The sequence below is a fragment of the Vanellus vanellus genome (genome assembly GCF_965231255.1).
Source record: "Vanellus vanellus genome assembly, chromosome: 3".
Lineage (NCBI taxonomy): Eukaryota > Metazoa > Chordata > Aves > Charadriiformes > Charadriidae > Vanellus > Vanellus vanellus.
Genome location: NC_138907.1, coordinates 43,298,189 through 43,322,622, shown reverse-complemented (window position 1 = coordinate 43,322,622; position 24,434 = coordinate 43,298,189). Strand labels below are relative to the sequence as shown.

At 39.7% G+C, this 24,434-nt stretch overlaps 1 protein-coding gene across 1 annotated transcript in view; it reads left to right on the top strand.

Moving 5' to 3' along the window:
• Window positions 1–352: 352 nt before the first annotated feature.
• Window positions 353–24,434, top strand: part of CHRM3 (cholinergic receptor muscarinic 3) — a gene marked incomplete at its 3' end in the record, with an annotated part of 202,695 nt that continues 178,613 nt past the window's right edge. The window contains 1 exon segment of the mRNA XM_082481089.1: window positions 353–510. Within this exon segment, the coding sequence (XP_082337215.1) occupies window positions 479–510 (32 nt within the window). The 5' untranslated portion in view covers window positions 353–478.

Sequence of the window (24,434 nt, the reverse complement as noted above, 5' to 3'; positions counted from 1 at the left end):
TTTATGCTTTGGTGGAAAGTGCACTGTGAAGTCCTGCATAAAGGAAACAAAAAGGAAAATAAAATAGCACTTGAAAATGTTGTTTTCAGTAAAGTGCTGATGCATAAAATTATCAGCATTAAACAACCATGAATAAAAGAACTGAATCCTGAAAAGTCGGCTGAAGCCAAGAAAACTGTAAAAGAAGTGCAAGAGAAATATCTGAGCGAAATACATTGCAGTGGTTGTAAGAGAAAGTTCTTCCTGGATCATGACGGTGTGCAACAGGCTCTTTTCTAACTGTCTTTTTAAACTATGCTTTAAAGAGCAGTGAAATTGTATTTTAAACAAGGAACACTCAGTTTTCACTATTTCCATGTCTGATTAGCTTTTGTGTGTTTTGTTTTTGTTTTTGAAGATCTTGATGGTTATGGCAAGAGCTTTCATCAGCGTATGGTATAATGGGCTACCCATTGGATGATTTACAGTCATCTGAAACATGATATATACTTCTCCTCTACCTTGTCGATGGTAAGTTTTGTTCCTGTACGTACTTATTAAATACTTGACTTCACAGAAGGAACTAAAATTTCACAGTGACCCGCACTGAGTATTGTTCCCATTGTTTTCATATGGACTAGCCTAGAGTTGTTAATTTATGGAATACGTAAAAACAAGTTCTTTTTCTTAAGCTATTTCAGGATGTTTTAAAAACTTAACTTCAAAACATAACTGTACAAAATTTTTCTCGCTTTTGGATGATTTTGGAGCTGTGCAAAGATCTTGATACAGAGCTTGAAATGTTATCTTTCCCTTCAGCTTGAAAGCATCTTCACCTCCGTGTGAAGTGTCTTAGTTCACATTAGATTCCAGCCAAACGTTCTTTTTGGTGTCACACATACCACAATGTATTTAAGAATGAAAAACTGTAACTATGTTACAAATACAATTCAAAACAAAGGAGGGGGGGGAGAAGTAAATTAGAGAAAATATTTAGAAAAAAAGTTTTCAGTTTTATTTTTACACTGCTTCTATGTTCTGTACCTACAATTAATCTGATTATAGTATCCGTGAGCAACGTTAAGTATTGCATAAACAATAATATTAAAAGCAAGGTTCCTCATAGTATAACTGAACTATCACTTCTGATTTACAGTGTCCAGACATGCAATAATGAGATCCAAAGCACTTGTTGTTCATTTGGCTAAACGCATTGACAAACCAAATTTGGACATCCAAATGTTCCACTGACTGCTCTTTAACACACTAGAAATAGCAGCCCAATCTCCTGTCCAAATATCAGGTTAAGCATTTGAGGTTAAAATCCCCCCTGTCTTGCTCTCCTCCTTTTCAAGGGTTTTGTCGGGGCTCTTACACCAAATTTTATTTGTGAATGGTATTGAATTTTCTGGAGTAGTTGCTTAGCCATTGTTAAAATCTGTTTGTAAATGTCTATTGCCGTAAGTCTGTCTAGGGTTTCAAGTTGGAAAAGATGTGATGTTTCAGGATGAAAGTTATCTTTCCTTTTCTATTCCTGTTCCGGATTCCAGAGTCCTTAGAGGTATGCAGAAGTAGTGAGCATAACAGAGAGATGCAAGCATTGAGAATAGGAGAGCCAAATTAATGTCAGTAGTCAAAGCCATTCTTATGATATGCCTAAGTACTGTAATGAACTGCAACAGAGGCAATACAGTTTCCAGAGGTGTGTTTTCGCTTGAATAATGGAAAGATCTGTTTAAATATCCTGTATAAACAGATAGAGATATTTACCAGCAAAACTGGTTGCTATTATTTTTGGTGGAAGTAGGTGAAATGGGCAGACACACAGCACATCTTTTTCATCCTTTGGAGAGTGTCTTCTACCTGCCTCTGTTGCTAATTTCAGCTGGCTTTGCATTTCAAATTATATGTGTCCCAGGTACTAACCATACAACCCTGAAACCAGGGAACCAGATAAATAGTAAAGAAAACATCAACTCACTTGTTTCTGCTGGCAAATTATTGTGGGGAAAAAAAAAAAAAAAAAGTTTGATGAGTTATCTAGCACCTGTTGATTCTGCAAGGCAGTTCCCCGGGTATTCATTGAGTTCTGTATTGTTCCCTAACCAGGCTTTTTATTTGCCGAATTAGCTGATTTGCTTCAAAGACTTGACCTTTTCTTTTCTCCTCTTCCTTATCAGAAATGTGCCATAGATTTCTGAGCCTGTTTTTGCATCCTGAATGTGCACTGATTCCTGATGAAATCGGGGCTTTGTGACAGGTCTGGTGGAAGAACTAAATTCTTTAAACAGAGAAAGGATGTCTATCCCATATGTGTAAACACTCTCCATTTCCAGAGGTCTGCTACACCACATTTTATTGCAATTAGTCCCTATGTCCACCAAGCCTGTGAACAGAATCCAGTCCGCAGGGTTTCCCTTTGTGGCCAAACAAAAAATAAAAAATAAAAAACTAGTGTGACGGCATCTTAAATTGTTTAAGAAATGCCATTTTACATTGCCTTGCCGATTAAAAAACCCCACTGCTTTCTTTGGCGGTCTATTTGTCAGAATTATTCCTCTTTGCAGTCAAACTCTTCAAGCAAAGAGGTCGTGTGTGTGAAAGGGCATCTTCACACCCCCCACACCCCCCTGTTGTATCCACTCAAGACCCATGTAGGCTTTCTAAAGCCCAGTAAGTTAGCCCATTGCTTCTTTCTAACCAGATTAAACTAAGGTGGACATGAGGAAGCAAACTGAATGTCACCACACATGATGTGAAACCTAGAGGATTTTCTACCCTTAGTGCAGTAGCTTGCGGAATGATATGTGGAGGCTAAATAAGCCTCACTTGTCAAATTCAAACCCTACAAGAGAAGAAACGATATTCAAAATGGTAATATAAATTCAGAATCTGTAAAATAATGATAATAATAGTTCCAGTTTGTTCCCAAATCCTATACTCCATTACCTAGACCAGGGAAACTTACTACAGAAAGATACATTAAGGCAATGAAGTCAGGCTTTTAGAGGAGATGGTGGGATATGAGGAGAACTTCTGTGAAAGAAAAATGGAATCTCTTACAAGGAAGGAGTAGTGGAAATGAAAAACTGTACATCAGCTTGTAGTTATTGAGCGCCTTCTGTATCTTCATTCTGTATTGGACCAGCTGATACCAACTTTGGCAGTTTTTTGTGGCTGGAAAGCAGTCAACTCCACTGAGATAAAAAAAACAACCAACCAAAACCCAACAAACAACAAAAATAAAAACTAGAAAATCTTAATTGTCTCCTATGTATTGAGAAACTTCATATGGTATTTTAATATTGAAAGAATTCTTTTAAAGATATTGAACATGTAAAGTCAGCACAGGATGAGAAAGAAGCACTAAAGAGCAGAGGCCAGGTGCTGTTTAGGAGATATTTATGATAACTAAAAAGAGAATCCATAAAACATTAAAGGTCAGGATATCTACAAACAAGATAAGTGGTTACAGACCTTGTGTTAAGTTATAAGAGTAACGAAGACATTTTTAGTACATAATTGAATTGAGTTACTTGGAAGGCACACTTAAAATAAGTCTAGGAAGCTCAGGAAGAAAAACTGTAGCAGGTATCCCAAAGTCCTAATACTACCAGCAGTATTTTTGAGTGTTAAATAACACAGACAGACAGACAGCAACTGGTAGGGACAATATCAGCAACTGCTAGGCAGTGTTACAGTCTCGTTACCTGACTTTAAAAAAAAAAAAAAAAACAACAACAAAACAAACAGGAACAACAAGAAAACATGGAGAAGTCTAGCCCTGGGCCTCAACTTCTTAACTCAAAACAATCTGTCAAAACCCATGTACTGAAACCTCCTATACCAACACTAAGTAACGGACAGCTGCATTGTGGATGTTTCTGCTTCTGAACTCATTTCAGCCTCTCTGTGCTGATGGCTCGGCACAGTTCACAGATAGTGTTGTAACTGAAGTGCTCCATTTTAACGGTAAATCATCATTAATAAGTATTAAAACCAATCAATTTTTGTTATTTCCATTGCTTTCTCCTCATTGTGGAAATTCAGGGTTCTCTAGACTGCCACTGATTTTTCTTACAGTGTTGCTCCGTCAGAGTTCTCACTGATGCATTCAGTGAATCTGTGTGTGTCCTGTGTCCCCCCGCTAGCCAGGCTGTCCCAACACATCGCGGACTTCGTTTGGATGCCAGAATAAATGGCACAGCAGGTACACTGAGACTCAAAATGAAGCATATATTATGGAAGTAATTCGTTGGAAGTAATCCCAGTACTACTGAGACATATCCCGATATATCCTGCAATGCCTGCAGCTAATAAACTGAAACAAAGGAATAACTTTGTCTTGAAAATTTCTGGTTTGGGTGAATTTAAACTAGGCTTTTAATGCTGCCTTGGTACATTCAAATAAAGGAAGAATTCCCTTTCGCTGTTTTATTTTCACTTCCACACACTTCCGTGTACTTCATTTTCAAGTTGATATTGTGATCCAGGAGGACTGCACTGTGTCAAGACTCTTGAATAAATTATACACAGAAGCTTCAAAAGCTACAGAGAAACTAGCCTCAAAGTCAGGCATTGGTTAAAAGAAGGCTCAGTAACCTAAGAGGCATTGATGCTGATGTGCTGTCTACTAATGATTTTTTAGTAGTAGGGAATCTTGACTAATGATTCTCTACCAGCATGTCCCGGCCGATGCACTAGTCAATGTATTGGTGCATCATTTTAGTTCCTCTTAAAGAGCATCCTTCTAATGTGAGCCTGATGGGATTTGGCTTTACATGAACTGCTGCAAGCAATTTCTTTATCTGAATGGAGACAGGCAAATATTTTCACTTTCTATAGGTTTGAATTTGTGCATAGTTTTCTTCTGAATTCATAAGTTATTTCTGCCAAGTAACTACTTCTTTGGACTTTTTGTATTTAAATAAAACCCAACAGTAAATGAGTAAAGATGCCCAAAATGAGAAGAGGCTCTGTGGTAACGTTGCTCTTGTGTTTAAATTCTATACTCTTTAACTGCACCAAGCTCTTAATGAAAGTGCTGGGTTTAAAGCTCCAACGAACTTGCTTGAAAATATATCCAATGACTTAATATTTAATTTTTAGCCTTTCTACTGTGCTACCGTAAATAAGCGATGGCAGCCACTTTCTACAAAAGACTAAGGGCTTGCCCGTTTTATTAGGGTAGAAAAAGCCCCATGCAAATACTAGTAAACATTATGCGGTTTTGTCCTTACAATGTTAATCTAGTCTTTTTTCTCATTAACAATTAATGATATAAGAATATACTGCCAGTGCTTCAGATCAGTTTGCGTTTTTTTTTATTCTCCTGCTATGAAGGTAAAGTTTCCAATGGAAAACCAAGATGCAGTACAGAACTATCCAACCCGTTATCAGTTTAATAGACGGGGGTCCTGGAAAGCTGGAAAGGTTTAAATGGCGTAAGATTTTAGAGGGCCATATCAGTGATCAACTGCCTTTGGTGCCCTACCAGCACCAGTTCCTCCCCTCAAAGTTAGACCTTGATGAGCTGCAGGAAATTAGTGCAAGTAGGTCAGTGAGAGATCTTTTTGAAGGGAGAGGTGGCTTTATTTTAAATAATCCATAGTTGGGGTGATTTTACCCGTTTGTGTTCTCAGGCTAGCATGCTCACAGCACTAAAATACAGGTCCACGTGATCTGGCCAGCATCACTTGTGTGCAAGTCTGAAGGTGCCAGCAGCTGCATCCTGACCACCTCCCTTGGGTTCCTCTTGGTTGGTAACAACAAATGAATTCTGGGGAAGCTCTTTTATATGACCCAGTGGTTGCTTTGATTTGATCGTTCACCTCAATTTTGCTTACTTCAGCCTCTGTAAGGGCCAAACAAATCTGCTGTGCCCAGTGCCTGTGTGTTCTCCTTTCACGTTTCTCAGGGTGGCTGGACTGTCAGGAGGAGGCACGTGGCATCACCACATGTGGCATCGCCTCTCCTGCCTGCTTACACTTCTGACCTGCACAGCAGCCTGGTTTACAATGGAATTAATTACACGCTTCTGGATACTTAGCTTGAGAAAATATGCTAAATGCTTACTATGAAAATTGAGGACCTTAAGTTACCTAGGATTAAGCACCCAAAACTGTGCCTAGAAAATGGAACTTTGGTTCTTTTTAATAAAAACTACAAAGATCCCTCTTCTGTTTGGTGTACATTGACTGCTGGAGTCAAACGGTGCTTTCCCTATCCCCGAGAAGCCTTGAGTTTGATAACACCCAGAGTTTCTCACAGAAAGGATTCAATAGGGACTTCTGGGGGGGGGAAACAAATGCTGTTTAGACCAATCAGTAATTTTTCTTTGTTCTTTCATAGTTGCAAGGCAAAGTTCCTTTCTGAATGCTTATTATTTTGGAGCTTTTGGAGGTTTATGTTACATAAATATATATGTTGGAACTAGATTTTTATATGAGCATAATTCTGAAATAAACAAGATAATATTGAGATATTTAAAAGCTATGTGGCCCCAACTGTGGGAAAGGAAAGCAGGCCTTTGATAATCAGAGGGAATAATTTTTTTTTTAAAAGCAGTTTTAAAATGATTGAATTACATATTTTTTTTTTTCAATCATCTAAATAATTAGAATACTCGTGAGTATTTATAAAACCTGGGGACACGTTGGCTGTAAGACCCTTGGGAGGTCTCCTCCCACTCCAGGCAGGACCATCGCCCACCCTGATGAGGGCAGCTACGGCTCTGCCCTTGCAGGAGGTGTCTGCCCATCCCCTTTGCTCCTGGTCCCTACTCACACTGGGGGTTATCCTGTGCCATAAGCCTACCTTGGCACCTGGGGAACGTCATGAGGATCCTGTTGGCCCAAACCTGTAGCATATAAAGGTCTTCCCAGCTAGTGAATCTGCCATCAGCCAAGTCAACAATCTTCCTAATTTACTGTCAGTTGTGTGTTTGCCAATGGGACCTCTTCAGCAACAAGCAGGTCGCTGACGAAAGCATTGAACGATATAGGACACTGAAATTTACCTTTTCAATGAGGTATGGATTTGGTTTTCATTTTGTTTTTAATTATTTTCAACATATCAGTGTTATCGTATAATTTATTTAATAGCAGAGAACTGTTATAAGGACATGTGCCCAAATTAAGCAAAATAATTTTAAAATTCATTCCAAAAGTAGCTAGCAAAGCACAATGTAGAAAACAGATAAGAGTTACTGCAGTTCTGTGACTTCCAGCTGATCAAATGCATAAGATATCTACACCTCCTCTAACTTTGATTATTCTCTTAGCCAGCATCAGCAATAGGAGAAATGGGGAAAAGGCGAAACTGGTAGAAAAGACATTGATTCTGAAAGGCAATTTACGTTTCTTAGCTCAGGGAACCAAAATCTAGGCTTTTGAAAGGACTAATGAAGTGCTTGAGAAGGGGAGGAATGAGATTCATAAGTTTAATTCATGCTGTTACAGCAGACATCCACAGTTCAATTCGGCCTTCATTGCTTTTTCGATGAGCTCTATATTAAATCTGAGTAAATTTATTCAGAAATTTAGATAAGGCTTTTTTTTTTTTCCTTTTACTGTTGTCAGTAAAGGCATCTAGGTATTAGCAATGTTAGCTTAGAAAGAACTATCGTGTTGAGATCTGTTTATAGAAAACTAGATCAGTGCAGATTTTTACACGTAGATCAGTTGTACTTTCTGATAGAATAACTACTGTTTGTAGGTAATGTTCACCTTTTCAGACTCTCTGATTACACTGAAATGCTATTGGATACCCTTCTTTCTTCACCAGAGAATTAACAAAGTTGGAGTAAACCAGCATAAAATCCTCAAAACTTCACGGAGCATCTTTTGTGGAGTTGCTTTTGACAGAAGCAACTTAATCTTTAATATCCTTCTCTGTTAAGTTTAATGTCTGCTTTTTGTAAAACCATGTAACACTTCCCCTTATGAGCTTTCCTCTCCTTTTGTCTCCCTTTGTATTATATCATTTTCTATGGCTTTACATAAACATGTCTTTTGACTGCATTTTATGTGAGTTGAGTGCATTTTACAGAGGTCAGTAGCAATTTATTTGTGCTGTAAGTTTCTGTGAGTATTTCTCTTGAGAAATTTTCATTTTTCTGCTAAATTATTTGCATAAATGCTGCTGTGAATAGAATTGGTATCAAAAGTAGTTCTTTGCCTTGCTAATATTAAGGAAATAATAATTTAGATTCATCAGAATACTGATTTTGAATAATTGGCATCACTGGCTTAGTAGGGCATGATATTTATTATTCTAAGCATTAGTGTATGCTGTTATATCTCAGTGTTAATTTGCTGTATGTCATTAACTTATGTCTTTGTGTGGTGTATATATATAGACATGTACACATATAAAAAAAGATTAAAGGATAGTTTAAATTATACAGAGGCACTTTAAAAAAAGTAGTTGTTTGGGGGGAAAAAAAGAGGATCGTCTTCTGGTGAGAGATAAGCAAACTTGGAAAGTAATTTCTTTCCTTTAAAATAAAAGCTTTACTATTTTTTTTAAATTGCATGCTTTAGTTGTGTTCTGAATCCATTACTATGCTTCCCTTATTACCCAGATCTTTATAGCAAAGGTAGGATTCGTCTGGTGTCTCTCAGTTGTCAACGGGGAGGGCAGGCAACTCCAGAAGGCCAGTCCTCTGTTGCACCTATCTTAGATGCTCATCTTAGAAAGGGATATGTTACCCTCTGGAGTCGGCTGTGCATGCAGTATTGTTACTTCCTATTTTCAAACCATGCCCAGGTAGGCATGAGGAGCTTAATGCTTCCTCTAGTTCTTCTTATTTGGTTGGATCTTTAGCAATTGTAGCTCTGGAGCGACTGCACTCGTTCAAGTGGGTTCTGCATTTTAAGTACACAAAGGCTCTCACAAAATGATACAAACTTTATACAGTACAGATACAGTACTTTAACCACTGTTATTATGTAGCACAATAAAAATGAAGTCTCCAGTTATGCTAGTATTTAACCCACATCAGGGGTGTTCTTTAGATCGTTTCTTTGCTTGATGGTTTGTCATTCACAGAAATAACACACTTGCCATGTCATATTTTACCTGCTGCCTTTTTATAAACAAGCAGAATGTTAAATTTATTAAAACTAGGATTTTGTTTGAAAAAAAAAAAAAATCGGGAGAAGCGAGACGTTTTGAACCATTTTCTACTTTTTCTCTTTGTTACTGGAAAAGAGTAACGTATATCAATAATACTCATTTAACTAGTTTGCACAATATAATTTCTGTTCTATTGAATCCTGTGTCGCCCTTTTTCTAGTAAATCTTAGTCCTTCTTATTATTTTATTGTTGGATTTTTTACAATTTTTTTCTGTTTTGGACAAGCTTGTGCTGCTTGTTGCCTTTCATGGTGGCTATACTAACTGAAGTAATAAAAATCTTTGCCTCTGTTAGATTCTTTTGTCTTACACAGATCAACTATAAAAATTCAGTGTAGCGTCAAACTAGTCTTGCCTATGTTTACTTACTGCAGTGGCTTTCATTCAAATACCTTTTAAGTCTAGTGTCTTTGCCACGTCCTGTCTTTGGCAAGAGCTTTACTGGTTTAACATGTTTACTCATCTGTAGTTTTCCATGGATTAGATAGTCTTCATTTCCTCTCCTAAGTGAAACGGGTGTTGTGGTGCTCTGTTAAATAGTCAGTGTTTCACCACAGCAATGCGGGCATTTTAGTGGTGTGGAAATTATTTCCCGTTGGAGAATATATAGCTTTAGTCAGGACTTTAGACAGTCCGAGTTTTATCTTTAGCCAAGTGAAGTTAATGGCTTGACTCTGCGTTATACAAGACCTTCTTGTATAATGCTAATTAATCAATGCCATGCATTAGCACTGAAACCTTTCGGATAAGAAATAAGAGCAAGGTTTCAACCATTTGTACTAATAAAAGAGAATATGCCATTTGGGGTTATCCTGACCAGATTTCAGCTTGCATTACATCCTGCGTAATAACCTTCTTGCTACATTTCAATGACATAGTCTGCCGTTCTTTAATTCTTCCTCTAAGCTGTTTTGTCGCTTGGCACAGTTGAGCAGCCGCTGTATTCCCTCCTCCAGGTGGCTTCGCTTCAAATGCCTGGAAAAAAATTATGCCACTTAGAAATAGGTAACATCACAGTAACGCGTAAGAGGCATTAAAAATATTTCATGGGCCACTTTTTCCTGCCTGAAAGATAGTTGATATTTGGGCTTTACTGCATTAGAAGAAGGAGAGAAAATTTTTCATGTTAGGGAAATCATTTAATTGCTTTATGGGCTGCCCAGCTTCGTAGCTATCAAGGAGCGGCTGAAGGCTTTTGAGAGAGGATTTGTGGGTGTGATTATACTCAGGGGAGAGGAAGGAAGCGAAGGATCTGCCTCAAAGTGGTGAATCCTGTGAGAACTGAGGCATCAAACAACCTTTCCAACAAGAGCCTGAAGCAACACATTAGCATCTACAGCAGGCGATGCCAATGAGTCTGAAAAGCTCAGATTAAATGGATGCAGGTGTTGGTGTTAGAAAATCAGGTCTCTAAAGAATAGTGCTAGTTACTATCAAGGGATTGGTCTTGCCAAAAGAAGTTTGGCGGTAATTTAAATTGCAGTGCAGCTTGACTTTGTGTTGACTCCAAGCAAGGTCATAAAATAGTCATGCATATGTTTTAGTTCTGAATGCGAGTCGGTTACGGAGAAAGAATACTCTGAGATTTCTTTTGTTTGGAAAATTTACATGCTTGAGCTGATTCAAGCACAAACTCACAATATTTGTTAAAGGTCTAGTACAAATTTTTAAAACCAGAAGAACTAGATCCTAACTGAGGAGAAACAATTCAAAATAGGTATTTTTTTGTTTTCATGAGAAGTTTGCCAGTTCTCCTGCACAATGTGGAAGAACAGCACTTTCAAATAAATCAATAAGTGTATGTAGAGTGTATGTACATGGCACTACTTAAATCCTTTTTCAAGCATATTAGCATTTTGAATAAGCAAGATGGGTTATTCTTAAAAAAATTTTAAAAAGTGTTCTCGACAGATTTAGAAACTTTTTGTCTGTTGTGTTTGGGTGTAATCTAGTTGGTCAAGAAAGAGAGAGACCCTTTGGCCATTTTTAAAGGGATGTGTCTATGGGAAGGGGTGACTTCATTTCTGTGTTTAGAATAGACATGGTGACTCCACATGAAATGACACTGTCCAGTGCTCCCCGCCTTTTGTGGATGACACAGATGAGATAAAGAAGGAGCTTGTAGCTCTGATGCTATCCATGGGAGGGTTGCGTGCCTCCTCTGCCACTACGTATGTCTATAATCCATTTATAAGATAAGGACTAATTCATCTGTTCCTGAAGAGTCATTGTTATTTCAGAGGATAAATAATGCTGTCATATTATCATCACTTCACTGAGTATTATGAGACTGCTAACATTGACTTCCCCTCTGTTTGGTTAGTTTAAAGAAAGCTATAAACCTTGCTTGTAAACTGTGTTTTGCGCAGCTGCTTTTATACTACATTTCTGTTAGCTGTATCATTGTTGACAGAGTTTTTGATTATATTTGCCTTTTTTATTTTTGCTCTCAGTGTTCTATGAACTTTGGATTGAATTCCTGATTATAAGGTGTCTGATTACTGATAAGCTCCTAACTATTTGAAGGACTGAAATAAAGCTCTTTTACTCCTCCTCTGCCTCTCCTCTCCCTTTCCTTAAATTAGTCATGTAGGAAAAGAAAGCCAAAGCAAGACACCAATATTCATATGCAAAGAAAATTGTTATAATCTGGTTATGCTGTTGCTAAGAATTCTATAATTTGTTACGTGATACAATGCACTTAAAAAGCTGCCTGCGCTTAATCTGAACTAAATTATTGGAATAATTGTACACTTCTCAAACTTGATGCGATATATAACTATATTATTTTTTTCAAATACTTTCATTAATCCTTAAGCTTCATTTTCCTGATGTGATAGGTGAAAAATCCATTAAGTGGATAAATGTTTTCGTGATGGCATGATTGGCCATCCCAGCCAGGAACAGCACTGATCTACCAGACTTGATAAGGGCTCATTCCACACTGAAGCTGAATGTGCTCCTCCTTTTCGTTCCCCCTGTCTGATCCCCAGGCAGCAAAGATGTCACTAACTTCAGCAACGTTTTGCCCATTCACACCAGTTCTTAGGAACTGGGAGATTCCAGGAGGTTTTTGAAAACTGAGATTTTTGTAAGTTTCCCAAACTCATATTGATGTTTTCCGGCATCCCAAAATAAGATCAAATTCTGTGATTACATTTTTTTTTTCCCTCCACTAACTAAATCCACGCTGCCTTTCCAAGAAATTAATTTTAAAACTATGTTGTTTTTCCCAAAGGGGAATTTTGTGTTATGCCAATTAAAAACAATAACCCATCACCCCCCACCCCTCATTTCATATGGGTAGCGATTCCAGTGTCACTAACCCATCATCTATGACTAGCTGTTACAGTGTGGGTCTTCATGTGCCGCCCAGTTTACGTGAAGAATTGCACTAAGCATAAGAAGAGCTTCAAAATTCCTCTACTGTGGCAAAAGAATTTTGCTCCCAAATATATGAGTGTCTGTTGGCTGTACCCCACTTCATTTCTGCAGAAGTCACAGTCCCCTGACTCAGCTGAGATGACTGTGGTTGCCGTGCCCTGGCACAGGCTCATTAGGAAAAGGCTGTTGTTGCTTCAGAGCGTCTCGAGGTGAAGGAAAATGGAAGGGACAGGCCTTCGGGGAAACAAAAGGCGAGGATAAACCAAGGCTGGCCATCTTGAAACTGTAGTTGCACAGCAGTAGCTGACGCTGAGGTTTCAAAGCGAAGCCCCATGGCAGAGTGTCGTTTTATGACTTTGGGACTTGCTGCTGTTCAGATGTGAAATAGTGCGGTTATGAAAATTATTTACAAGTTAGAGAAGCAGGCTTTGTCAGGAGGTTACTTCACTTCTGTGATATCCACAGAAAGTTTGTCAGAACTCTTTTGCAGAGTCTGAAAATTCTGCACATTCCTGAGATCTGGGGAAAACGCGTGTCTCATGGTCTACCGTAATGAATAATAAACCAGCGTTATGTCTGTGTTTTCACTGCAGTTGTGGGGCTTCTTCTCTACTTATGGAGTATATGGATAAATTAAAATTCGTAGTCCAGAAAAAGAATAGGGGAGGTTAATTTAAGACTTCTGTGACATAGTGGGAAAAGTCCAGCAAGTCAGTTTAGTAGCTAGTTTGTGTGCCCTTGCACGTATTGGAGGTATAAAGAAAATAAGCAGAAATCACAATAATGGAGGGGAGGGGAGGTGGAGGGGCATTGCAAAGAGAGAAAGAAAAAGTGCATCTGTAGTTTGAAATAAAATAACTTTTGTTTCGAAGTCGGAACAGTTTCTGCCGTTCAAGGCTTTCTGCTACTTGCCTCTCAGGGTGGGAGTGCTTCTTCGGAAATCTCTTACTTAGAAAGTAGGTCAAGCATCTTCTGTCACCGTGGTGTTTTGTCTATGAGGGAAAGGACAAAATGAAAATAATTTACTAGCAATGATTGAGACCTGTTGTCGTGTACTCCTTGATGGAATGCAGATTACAGTAAGTGGCATGTTAGGGTACGAGTTAAATTAGCAATATTAATTAGCTGTCTGAACTCTCTGTTTATTGTTTTCCCTGCTGTGAGTCTTTTCTAGACACATCTTGCAGGTCACACAAAATATAATCAAAGCAATTGACTCTACTGTACGTATATTTACTTATCTCCAGTTTATGATCTACTTGTTCAAATGTGCAAACTGCTTTGATTAGCTCTGCTTGGTTAATCTGGCCCAGAGTGGTGGTGTCTGTGTAAACTTTTTTTTGTGTGCTTCAACCTGGAGATTTTATCACTCAATTTAATTTGAAAAGTGAAAAGTATGTGACCTAATACTGACTGGTACACGAGTGATTTTCAGAACTTTAAACAGGAGAAAGTGGCAGTGTATCAAACACAATCTGTACATTAATCACATTTAGGTCAAGTGGACTGTGGAGATATCTTTTGATTATGCATTTTTTGATTATTCACCTTTTTCTTTAGTAAAATTTTGTATATGTGTTCCTTATAATTTTGTCTTTGAACCATGTCTAGTTTGATCTAGGATAATGACCTTTTTAGTAGAGTCAGGAGAGAAGTTACTAACCTTAGTAGGTGTTCCTGAGTGTCTTAGTTGATAATTAGTTTGGATAGCATTTATTTGTGAAATGAACTCTTCTCACGTTGCTTGCAGAAAGAATTACAGTAATGCGTAGTGGAAGGTATGATACGATGCAACACCTAGCACTTGCTTGTGTCTGCATGCACTGCAGTCTCTGCCTGTCCCAGCACTAGTAAAATGAAAGCAGTTGGTTTCACCACACGTCACCACATGTCAGCTCATGATGCTGACATGGTTGGTTGTCTTTCCTCAGCCCACCATCTCCTTGCTTTGCTTCAGAGGTTGGGATCAGCTGTCTGCTGGTGTGCCTGCCCAAAATCTGATCCGGGCTGCAGCAGGAGGTACAACTATGTCACCCAGCAGGGGTAGTGGGACGGGAAGCCGGTCCTGAGCTGTTCGATACCAGTGTAGCTTAACGCGGTGCTCCAACAGAAGAGGTTAAATGGTGCCTCCAAGGCATCGTTTGTAACCTGGCTTTCTGCACAGAGGTGCCTGGGCTATGTATCCCGGGCGCTGGCAGGTGTAGCGCAGAGGGGACGTTATCCAGATCTAGCACAGCTTTGCACTGCAGTTCCCAACTGTTTGCCGACAACGCCTGATTGCTTGTGTCCCTCGCTCCTCAGTTCATTCAGAGCCCTCCCTTGCTGGTGGGAAAAGGACAAAATTTTTAGTGATAACTGGGGTAGTTACTTCAAGTATTCTTTGTAAGTCCTGATTGGGATTGGTTTTGTTCCATATTTGTATTTAGCGATTTGGCAAAATAATGATTAAATTAATATCCAAATGAGGTTTACAGTAGGCTTCAATATGATTAGCAATTTACCTTTTTTTTGGGGGGGAGGAGGCTCTTCAATATTTATTTAGTTCTGTAGGAGGGCATGAATAAGCTCTGATGACTTGGTTAAGTTTCTGCTTTATCTTTGTCTCTGCTTTTATATAGGCCTTTTCGGTCACTGCAATGCTTGTTTCTTTTTGCTTGTGAAAGAGACTGCAGGTTGTGTTTTTTCCCCTTATTTACTGATGGATTTATTTACGGATTCAAAACCGATTATTACTGTGTTTGCTGCCACCAATTGCTGTTCAAACCGTTTTGGCTTTTATTGAGGTGCTGTTTTGGGGGGGTGAGTTGTTGGTTTTGGTTTTGGTCCTCTCTCACTGTCATTGTCCTTGAAAGAGAATAATGAGGACCAACCCTCATTAAACAGAAGACTAATTCTTACACAAGACCAAATGGTATAAACTACGTAGAAATGTAGTTTAGGAGTTAGAAGGGAAGCTCTTAGTCATTAGGGCAGTTGGACTCTGCGGCAGGTCTGAAATATAAATAATGAATTTGATAAATGTATTAAATGGATCATATGACCCTTTGATATCGAGCACCTCAGTATCTGAAGCTCACGTTTCTAGTTCCATACATTTACAATCAGTGGTTCATGGAAACGGGGTGGCTTTTAGAAGCGTAACTGCTTCAGTAATTTATCAGAGACCGGTATGACATGGTGGCATAGCAACATAACAGGACCGAATCGTTGTCAGCTAAATCTAATCGGGTCTGTAGAACGACATTGTTTATCCATATGGGATCCCCCTTAAAACAGGCAAATACATAACTTCCTAGCTGCAGCTCTTTACAGAGCAGCTACCGGCATCAGGAAAAGCAGAACAGATAGTGTGGTACCTTGAACTGGCTCTTTTTCTACAGGTTGGCAGGGCTCGGTAACCTAATCTGTTGTGTTGATGATAACTGATAGAGTTAAGCACCACAGAGCAGGGCCAAATGGGAAGTTATAAACAGAGGTCTCACAGCACTGGGGAAGTATATTGAAATCATCCTTCCGAACGGTGTGCATTGACGGAGTGACAGAAATGGCCGGGAGTGTTTCGGCACCTAAAAGGTACATTACAAGAGTCTTAGCCCAGAAAAAATGAACGGATCTAGATGTTAAAAAGCAGGATGTTAAAATATTTTAAAAGCACGCCTTTTCTTACAGCTTTGAAGTGCTCTTGCATCTGACAATAACCTTCATGGGATTGACAAGTATCCCCCTCCTACTCGTGCCTGCCCTTTCTTGTGCAGGCCCTTCTCCACAGCTAATCCTGCACGTAGTCATGAAGCCGAATGCGCTTCTGAAATTGTTGTCCTTCTCTTTATTTTTGACTGTGCCCTGTGTTTAAGTCCTCCCCTCCTCTCCTCCCCCCTCCTGCCCCCCAGTTAATTTCTCAGACTCTGGAATGTTTAAGACTCAGTTTTAACGTGAAGTCTCTGTTCTTCCACTTGAAGATTTGTCAGCTTTCTGAACTCTAGCCACTCCTACAGCCACGGCAAAAGATAATTCCTCTGTAGCATGCGACTGCCAGTTGAATGCAATCCATAGAGGCAATTAATTAATTTACTCATTAGCTTTTCTTTCATCCTGATGGGGCACAAACAAATTATTCTCTCTGCTATGTTCTTTCTCGCATCTGCAGGCCATACTTGCGTGCCCTGAGGTTACTTCATGGCAGCTCTTTCCGAGCAGATCAGGCACTGCTGAGCTGTGATTGTCCTTCCTGCCTTTTGCCAGGTCCTGGGATGGTGGGTCTGTGTCCCCCTGGCCCAGGTAGGTGGGAGAAATGCTGTGTCCCAAGGACCGGCTTGAACTGCCACCTGGAGGCTGCTACTCATGACCCTCTCCCAACCTTTCCTTTCTGCTGCAAGGCTTTTGGCCCCGCTGTGCAGATCCAAGAGGTTTGTGCAACCTGGGGCTTTGACATGTGTTGTCTGATCCTTTCATCAGGGAGCCCAAAGCCTTGAACCAAGTTTCTCAATCGGTTTCCCACCCAACCTAGTAAAACAAGTGAAGATTTTGGTGGGGGGAAAAGGCGAGGGTATTGTGTGCACTAGCAGTGGTTGAAACCAACAAAAGCTTTTCTAATTAGATTTTGCCTTCTTTTTTTTTTAAATTTGTTTTTATATTTTAATACAATGGTGTTGAAGAAGCTGAGGTGCTCTCAGCTGCAGTGGTGGAAGTACTACAATTTCACGTGCTGCAAAATGAAGAACAGTATGTTGTTGATCTGTTAGCTTAAAGTTCCTACTCTGAAGTTTTAAAATGTCATTGATACAACAATTTGCTCAGATAAGCTAGCACTGCTTTACAGAACTGTGACATTTTGCATTATAAAATAGTTCTTGAAGCAGGGGGGTTATTTATTATCTCATTCCTCTAGGCTGATAACCAGTGCAGAGGTTGTCACTCAAGATACAGATTACAGTATGTAACAAAAATTATTTAAATTGTTTGAGATGTATTTGAGCAAGAGATATAAAATATGCTAACATTAATTTGTGATCTTGAAATTAAAAACAGATTTGTTTTCAAATAAAATTGGCGCATTATGGAAGAGTCACATTTCACAAGATCTGATCACAATAATAGGATACAATAATAGTTTCATTTTTCTCATCTGAAAGGTAAATTAATATTTAGGATCAAAAGTGGTCTTGATCTTTTTTTTTTTCAGTTCTATCTTAGAAGCACTGAGTCTATGGTAATTTTCTGTACTCTGCAAATGCAACTTTTTTTTTTGTCTGCAGCTTGACACAGTGTAATTTTAACACTGAAATGTTAATAGCATTTTCAGAGGAATAATTCATACTGTTCTATTGCTTATGTCACTGTCAAAAAGGAAAGAACTTTGCCAGACCTGGGTAGTTGTTAAAACGCAGTGTAAGCTTGAACAACTTTGCGAAGGGTGCGCATGTCCTTCATGGTGCAGAACCCTGCCTGCCAGACAAGAATTGAGGACATCCTTCAGGTTTCAGTTTCCGCCTTTCTTTTTGGTTTTGGCGGCAGTGGATTGATATTGCTGACCTTTCCTTTGAATGCTCGCAGTACTTGCTGTGAAATCATTTTCTCATGCTTGGCCCATTTAGGAGCATACCTGAGGCATGAGCGGGCTGGGAGACCTCTCTAACCCTATTAATGTGCTGTAGAACAGCTTGTCTACTAGGATAGTTTTACCTGACCCAGTGAAATGACTGTGGTAGTTTTAAATTGTGCTTTGCTCTTGTTTTTAATGTAGCTTCGCTTTTTCAGGGCATAATTCGGCTCTTTCCGTACCGTAACTTTCGCTCTGAATTTCAGTGGAACTGCTCGTGGGTTTAAAATAAAACATGTGCCTAAGTGCTCTGGTGGCCGGAGGCCAGAGCACTCAACATGTTGCAGGGCTGAGCCCTAAGTGCATGCTGCTTTAATGTATAGTCTTCTCTAGCCCAGGATAAATCAGGATTAACTCTATAGGAAGCGTCACAGTACTGGGAGGATTCGGAAAATACCTCGCTATATGGAGGGTAGCCCAGGCTCCTGGCAAATACAAGTGCAAGAGAAGCAACGCCTGTAGGTTAATGCCTTTTTAAGTTGTCAAATGAGGTGTTTTTTGTGGCTAATGAATTGGTCAGTTAATTTTCTCATCACCATGTTCAAACTTGTTCCTGCTGTTGAACACGACTCTCGTCTTTTCACACGTTGCTGAAGATGTCATTAACTTAACCTTCTCTCCTGTTATAAGGCCTTTAAACGCCTTCATGCCAATATTGAATAAATGGAATTTGTGGTTTAATGTGCACATAGAGTTCATTATTGCTGATGAGGAAGCAGAGGGATGCAGGCAGGAGATCTTCATTCTCTGTCTTCTGTTCCCATTAGACCACAGAGGCGTTCCAGGGTCCTTATCAGCAAAGCAGTTTATGTGGTTTTTTTTCCATGGTAATAGTGACATAAAGTGTGATACAGTTCAGACATGCATTTTGGCAGGTATTATTTGGTAAGTCAGTCTTCAACATGTCATTTTACTCATATTCTGTTTTTCTATCAATTTGTCTGAAGGAACTTTTTCTGTTTGGGGGATAATTGAACGACGACCTTTTTATTTATTTTTCAATGACTTTCATTTGAATAAAAATCTGGGTTATTTTGTTTTGGATAAGATACCTAAAGACAAAAGATAAGAAAGGTGAAGGGTAATGTTAACTAGTGTATGGTTAAATTTTGTTTATTAATTACTGAACTCTGTGCACCTCGTTCTGTTGCTTACTTGTCTGGTACAAGAGTACTTGTTCATCTTTTATTTTTCTTCTGTTTTTTTTTTTTTTTTTTTTTTTTTTTTTTATTCAGCTAGTTTTACATAAATTGTTACACGGCATCCTGAAGAAGTTTTTTTGAACTGTTGGTTTCCAGAGGATATTTCTTCCCTTATGCTTGCCAATGCTGGCCTGTTTCAAATCTGACTGGGCTGAACAGGTTAGCTCCAGTGCTCAGGAATCTCGAGGGGAACACTTAAGATGCTACAAAAGCAAAATTCAGGATTTGTGTTTAGTGAGTCAGTAAAGCATGGAAAAGGGGGAAGTGGCTTTCCAGTTTCCTGAGGGGAATGTCTTGGCTTGGTGACAGAAGATGAAATTATGGGTGTAGGACAAAAATAAAATGGAGTGTATGGAGCTAGTAAAGCTTAAAAATATGAAAGCCAGAATATACAAATAAAGGGCTAGAAGTGGGACAGGCGTGGGGCTGGGAGTTTTAGAACATGATGTGGTAGAAGGCCACAGCTGAACATCTAGAATCTTGGGTATTTTCTCAAGAAGACTCAACCAAAAAAAACCCAAACCAACCCAACAACAAAAAATCCTGCAGTCTCAACTGTGGTGATGGAGAGGTATCAGTAATACTGAATATGTACTAGCAATTCAAAGTGGCTGCAATAGGTTCTCTGTATAAGAATCACAGCTGGTTTTTGTTCTGTGTAGGGGGCTATTGACCCCCCTTCTGCAAGTACAGTTTAGTCCTCAAATGAACTTCTATATGGTCAAACATTTTGGTTTCCTAAACTTGCTTGGCTACTTTAGCTGGTAGATTGTCCTGCTGGGCTGCCTGAGAGTTAGCGTGAAGTGGCTCAACACCATTTATTCCCCTACCTATTGCAGCTGGTTACTTCCAAGCAAGTTTAATTCCGTGTTTCCAGTCAAACATATGCTGGCATCTGCGAAGTGCAAAGTGCTTGCTGTGAATGAAAATAAACAGGGCATATCGTTTGCCTCTTTTCTTCAGATATCGTAAGTGGTGAAATAACAACCTTTAAGCCAGGTTTAGTGCTTTTTTGTGTCTTCTGCAACATTTTGTACTTGCCAATCATACCTATTTCTCCACAGTAATTCTAAAGCTTGTTGCTTGCCTTTTTCTCCCTCTGTTCCTTTTTTTAGCAGAGATCAAATCCCATCTCTCTATTTTCACTGAATTCATAGGGAAAAAAAATAATTCACATATATGAACTGCAGTGATCTTGTGAGAAAACTTTTATTGTAGAGTGCCAATAAAAATAGAAGATGAAGAAAAATGGTCCAAAATCGAAAACAAGCAAAAGGTGTAAAAAGGTATTTATTGAATGTGATGCTGCTTGATGGATATATATGACTTCCGTGCTTGCCAAAACCTACAGGTTAGAAGGTAACAGAGAAACATATTCCTGTGTCTAGGAAGATCTTCCCGTATGCTATTCAGACAATATTTAAATACCCCTTAAAAGATATTATACTCAGCATGAAGAGAAGTTGGCATAGAAGTATGCAGAAAACAAAAAGAACTAATATCGTTATGCTCAGACCTTTGCGCTTTCTGGGGAAAAGAAAAAGCAGCAAAGGCCACTCTATGGTGGAAAGAACCTCTGGAGGTACCTTGTTCGGTCCACTGCTCGAATCAGGGCTAACTTCATCCTGTATCTGGGCTGTGCCCCAAGCCTTGGTCGCTCAAGTTTTGCAAAGGTCCAAGGGTGGGGCCTCCCACCCTCCCTGGCCTCTGGCATTGCCTCTGCTCAGCCTCTTGGTCCCGGAGTGGTGTTGCCGGGTTCCTCTGGCTACCAGCACCTCCAGGAGGCAGAGAAACGAGTCAGCTTCTGCCTGTGTAGGACCATATGAAACCGGTGTGATGGAGAATACAGAGCTTTTTAGCAGAAATGCAAAGACCTCAGAGATGAGAGGACAAAAATGCTCCTCTAAGATTTGGAAAGCAAAATAGTAGGTGAAATAAACAAGTTTCTTCCACTTCTGGTAGCAAGTGCTGTTGCTTTGTTGGAAAGCTGGGAGTACACTGCTACCTTGCTAGAAAGCAATGTTCGTATTTTCAAAGGAGAAAGAAAGTTTCATCTTCTTTAATTATGATAGAGATGAAGAGCTTTCTAAGCAGCAAATTCTTTGCAGAATACTGTAAATAGTGCTAAGTGATGTCTTTCAAAAAGCTCTATCTTTACTAGTATTATGTCTTTGCTAAGTGGGTTATCACTGCCAATAGTCAAAAATTGCTCTCTGTCACAAGCCATTGTAACTCGCTGTGGTACTAAAATATACGTATTTCTTGCTGAACTACTCTCAAACACCCTACTAGATATTTCAGGGTACACGGTACTGCAGTGGTGGTTTTACATAATACAAGAAAATAATACGCTTTTTCATATTGTATTGATGTTTATGATTTGAAAAGTCAGTATTTATTGCCATTAAAGGATATGTTGTCGAGAAAGAGTAAGCTGATGTTTGTGGCTATAAGTAATCCTACAAAAGACTGATTAGGAGGATTGCCAATTGCCTTTTTTTATGGAGCATAATGACAGGCTTCGGATGTGTTTTCCACTGAGCTCCCTCTGAAGGAGTTCAGCAAGCACAGAATAATGATGTCAGAAAGCAGTTTGTGTTTCCGCTCGATTAGCTCGTGTCACTTTTGTCTCTCTTCTGAATTTGCTTTAAAATCCTGCTAAATCCTTCCATTGCTCTGTGCATGCCTCAACCCTTCCTGTCAAATCGTAGGGGATGATGCTTATGAAAGCATCTTGCTGAATCATCTGGAGCATCTCTGGGGTTTCTCTGGCTATAGCATGGCAGCACTCAGAGCCTGGGGAGGGCAGGGGCGATGGCAGGGAAAGGCCCATCCCTCGGAGAGAAGAGGGGCTGCCCCCAGGGGACATCTCTCCTTGGTGGCCACTGGGCGGAGCCTATAGTCATGTAGGAGCGGATTATTATACTGTGTGGCCACCTAAATGCATGGTCATAGCCAGGGTCTCCTTTTGCCTGTCCTGGAAAGGTAGCTCAGAGGCTGCTCGTGACCGGGTGCTTCGGGAATGATATTTGTCTTACTCTTCCCAGTAAATTGCAACATGAACTGTCTCCTGCACTTAGAACGATTTAGGTGCCTGTTCTGAAATGATACGAGCAAGCGTTCCTTTGATAGCCAACCCTGCAGGGACATTAGCAGAAAGCAGTTGTAGTAGCCTGACTTTGTAATAAAAGTTACAGAAATTTGTAAGGGGCCTCATCGTTGTTGCTCTGCATCAGAGCACTTGAGCAGGTTTCAGTCCTTGTATGTCCAGCAATGGCTATAAGCCTGCTGCTTTTTCCTTATGGTGATTCTGGGAGATCTGCTCACTTCTAGAGGGTGAAATAATAAGGGTACGTGACAGAAGAGAGAGAAATCTTGTTTAAGGTTTGCAGTGCTAGAGATGTGATTGTGAGGAGATGCCTCAGTGAAGTTTGAGTCTGACTAGATGCAAACCTTTGATGAAGTGACTCTGTATGTGGTCAAGTCCTTGTGCTGTGGTTATTTTACAGAGTGCTAAGTTTTTCCTTTTGTTCCATAAAATAGCACTAAAATCTAAATCAAAAGTAAATGCAAAAAAAAAAAATAAAATCCTCTGGAATATTGTTCCAGGCAGCACAAAAGATAACAGATAACATTAAATAGTGGCATTCAGTTTCCTTTGTTTTCCACAGGTTTCTGTGTATTTATATTTTTTTATTGCTGTTTCTCTATGAGTCTAACAGTCAAAAGTTTTCTAACAATGTATCAACAGGTTGTTCTGATTTCTGTATACGAAGGATATGTCCTCGTATACAGGTGTCCAAACCAGGTGTTTGGGGCACAAAGAAGTAATTTTGATCATCTATGTAATATTTCTCATAATAAATCACTTCTAAGAGAGGCAAAGCCTCTAATACAGAGAGATATCTCTAATACCAGTTAGTCTAACAACATCTAGAATTAAACTATTTTACGCTTTGATAAATTACCCGTAATTGTTCACGAGGTACTGTATCCTAGTTTGTCATTTTCTACTGCAAAACACTAAGTATTGATGAAGTGGTGAATGCTTTTAAAGCCTTTTCATGGCACGCTATCTTTCATGAGAATCTTGCAGTCTGCAGCTGGGATCAGGATAATATACTGCCTGTGACTAAGCATTATGGAAACTTTCAGACTTGCTTAAGATCAAAGGATTCCAAGCTTTTAACTCTGTGAGTGATTGTTTCCCTCGTTGATTATAGACGTATGTACACATTCACGTTACACAGAGCTGAGTTCATACATCACACTTAAATGAGGCACTGAGCAGGAACTTGGGCATCCTGCACAAAAATGTCCTAATTCCTTGGTGAAGGATAGCTCAGAAATGGAGAGCTGGCGCAGCCGTCGTCTGGAAGGAGGCATGGCAGGACTCCAGCCTCCCGCCTGAACTTTCCATTTGTGTCAAGCAATGCAGAAAATGGCTCAGGTCTCTTACAACTCAGAGTGTTACAGCAGAGAGGCTGCATAGGAAGCATTTGAGACCTGAGAAATAATTACAGGAGCACTTCTGCAGTTTGTTCTGGAAGAAGTGGAGGAGGAGAAGTGTCCATATGCTTACGTACAAGTGAAAAGGAGGGAGGAGGAAGAAATATTCAGCTCAGTGAAACTCCTACACGTGAAAAGTCCCTGTCCTTGCATACTGATTTGGATACATAACAACGCTCCATACCAATAATTCTCAAAAGAAAAGTTAGAGGAACTTGATAGACCAATTTTGCTATAGAGCAAGGGAAACTGAGGGAGATGCAACATCGCTGTCCCAGGACAGAGAGGAAATTTGGATACAAACCCTGGCTTAAAATTCATCCTTCGCCCCTGAGATGCATGGGACCAGCCATGATTTACAGCCCAGCAACAAGCACTTCACCTCCTGAAGCTCTGCAGCCACCTGCCTTGGGCAGCCTCTCTCCCCCAAAGCCCCTGGGGATGCTCCCCCTCAGGAGCAGCCCGGCACAGCTGCCCCGGTGTGATGTGCTGAAGGTATCCAGGAGAGGGCAAGGGAGCTACAACAAATAAAGGCAGGCTCAGAGGGAAGCCTGGAGCCTGCTCTTCTCATTCTCATTGCAGAAAACAGTAGCTCCTTGGCCCTCCTGCCTCCGAAGAGTTGG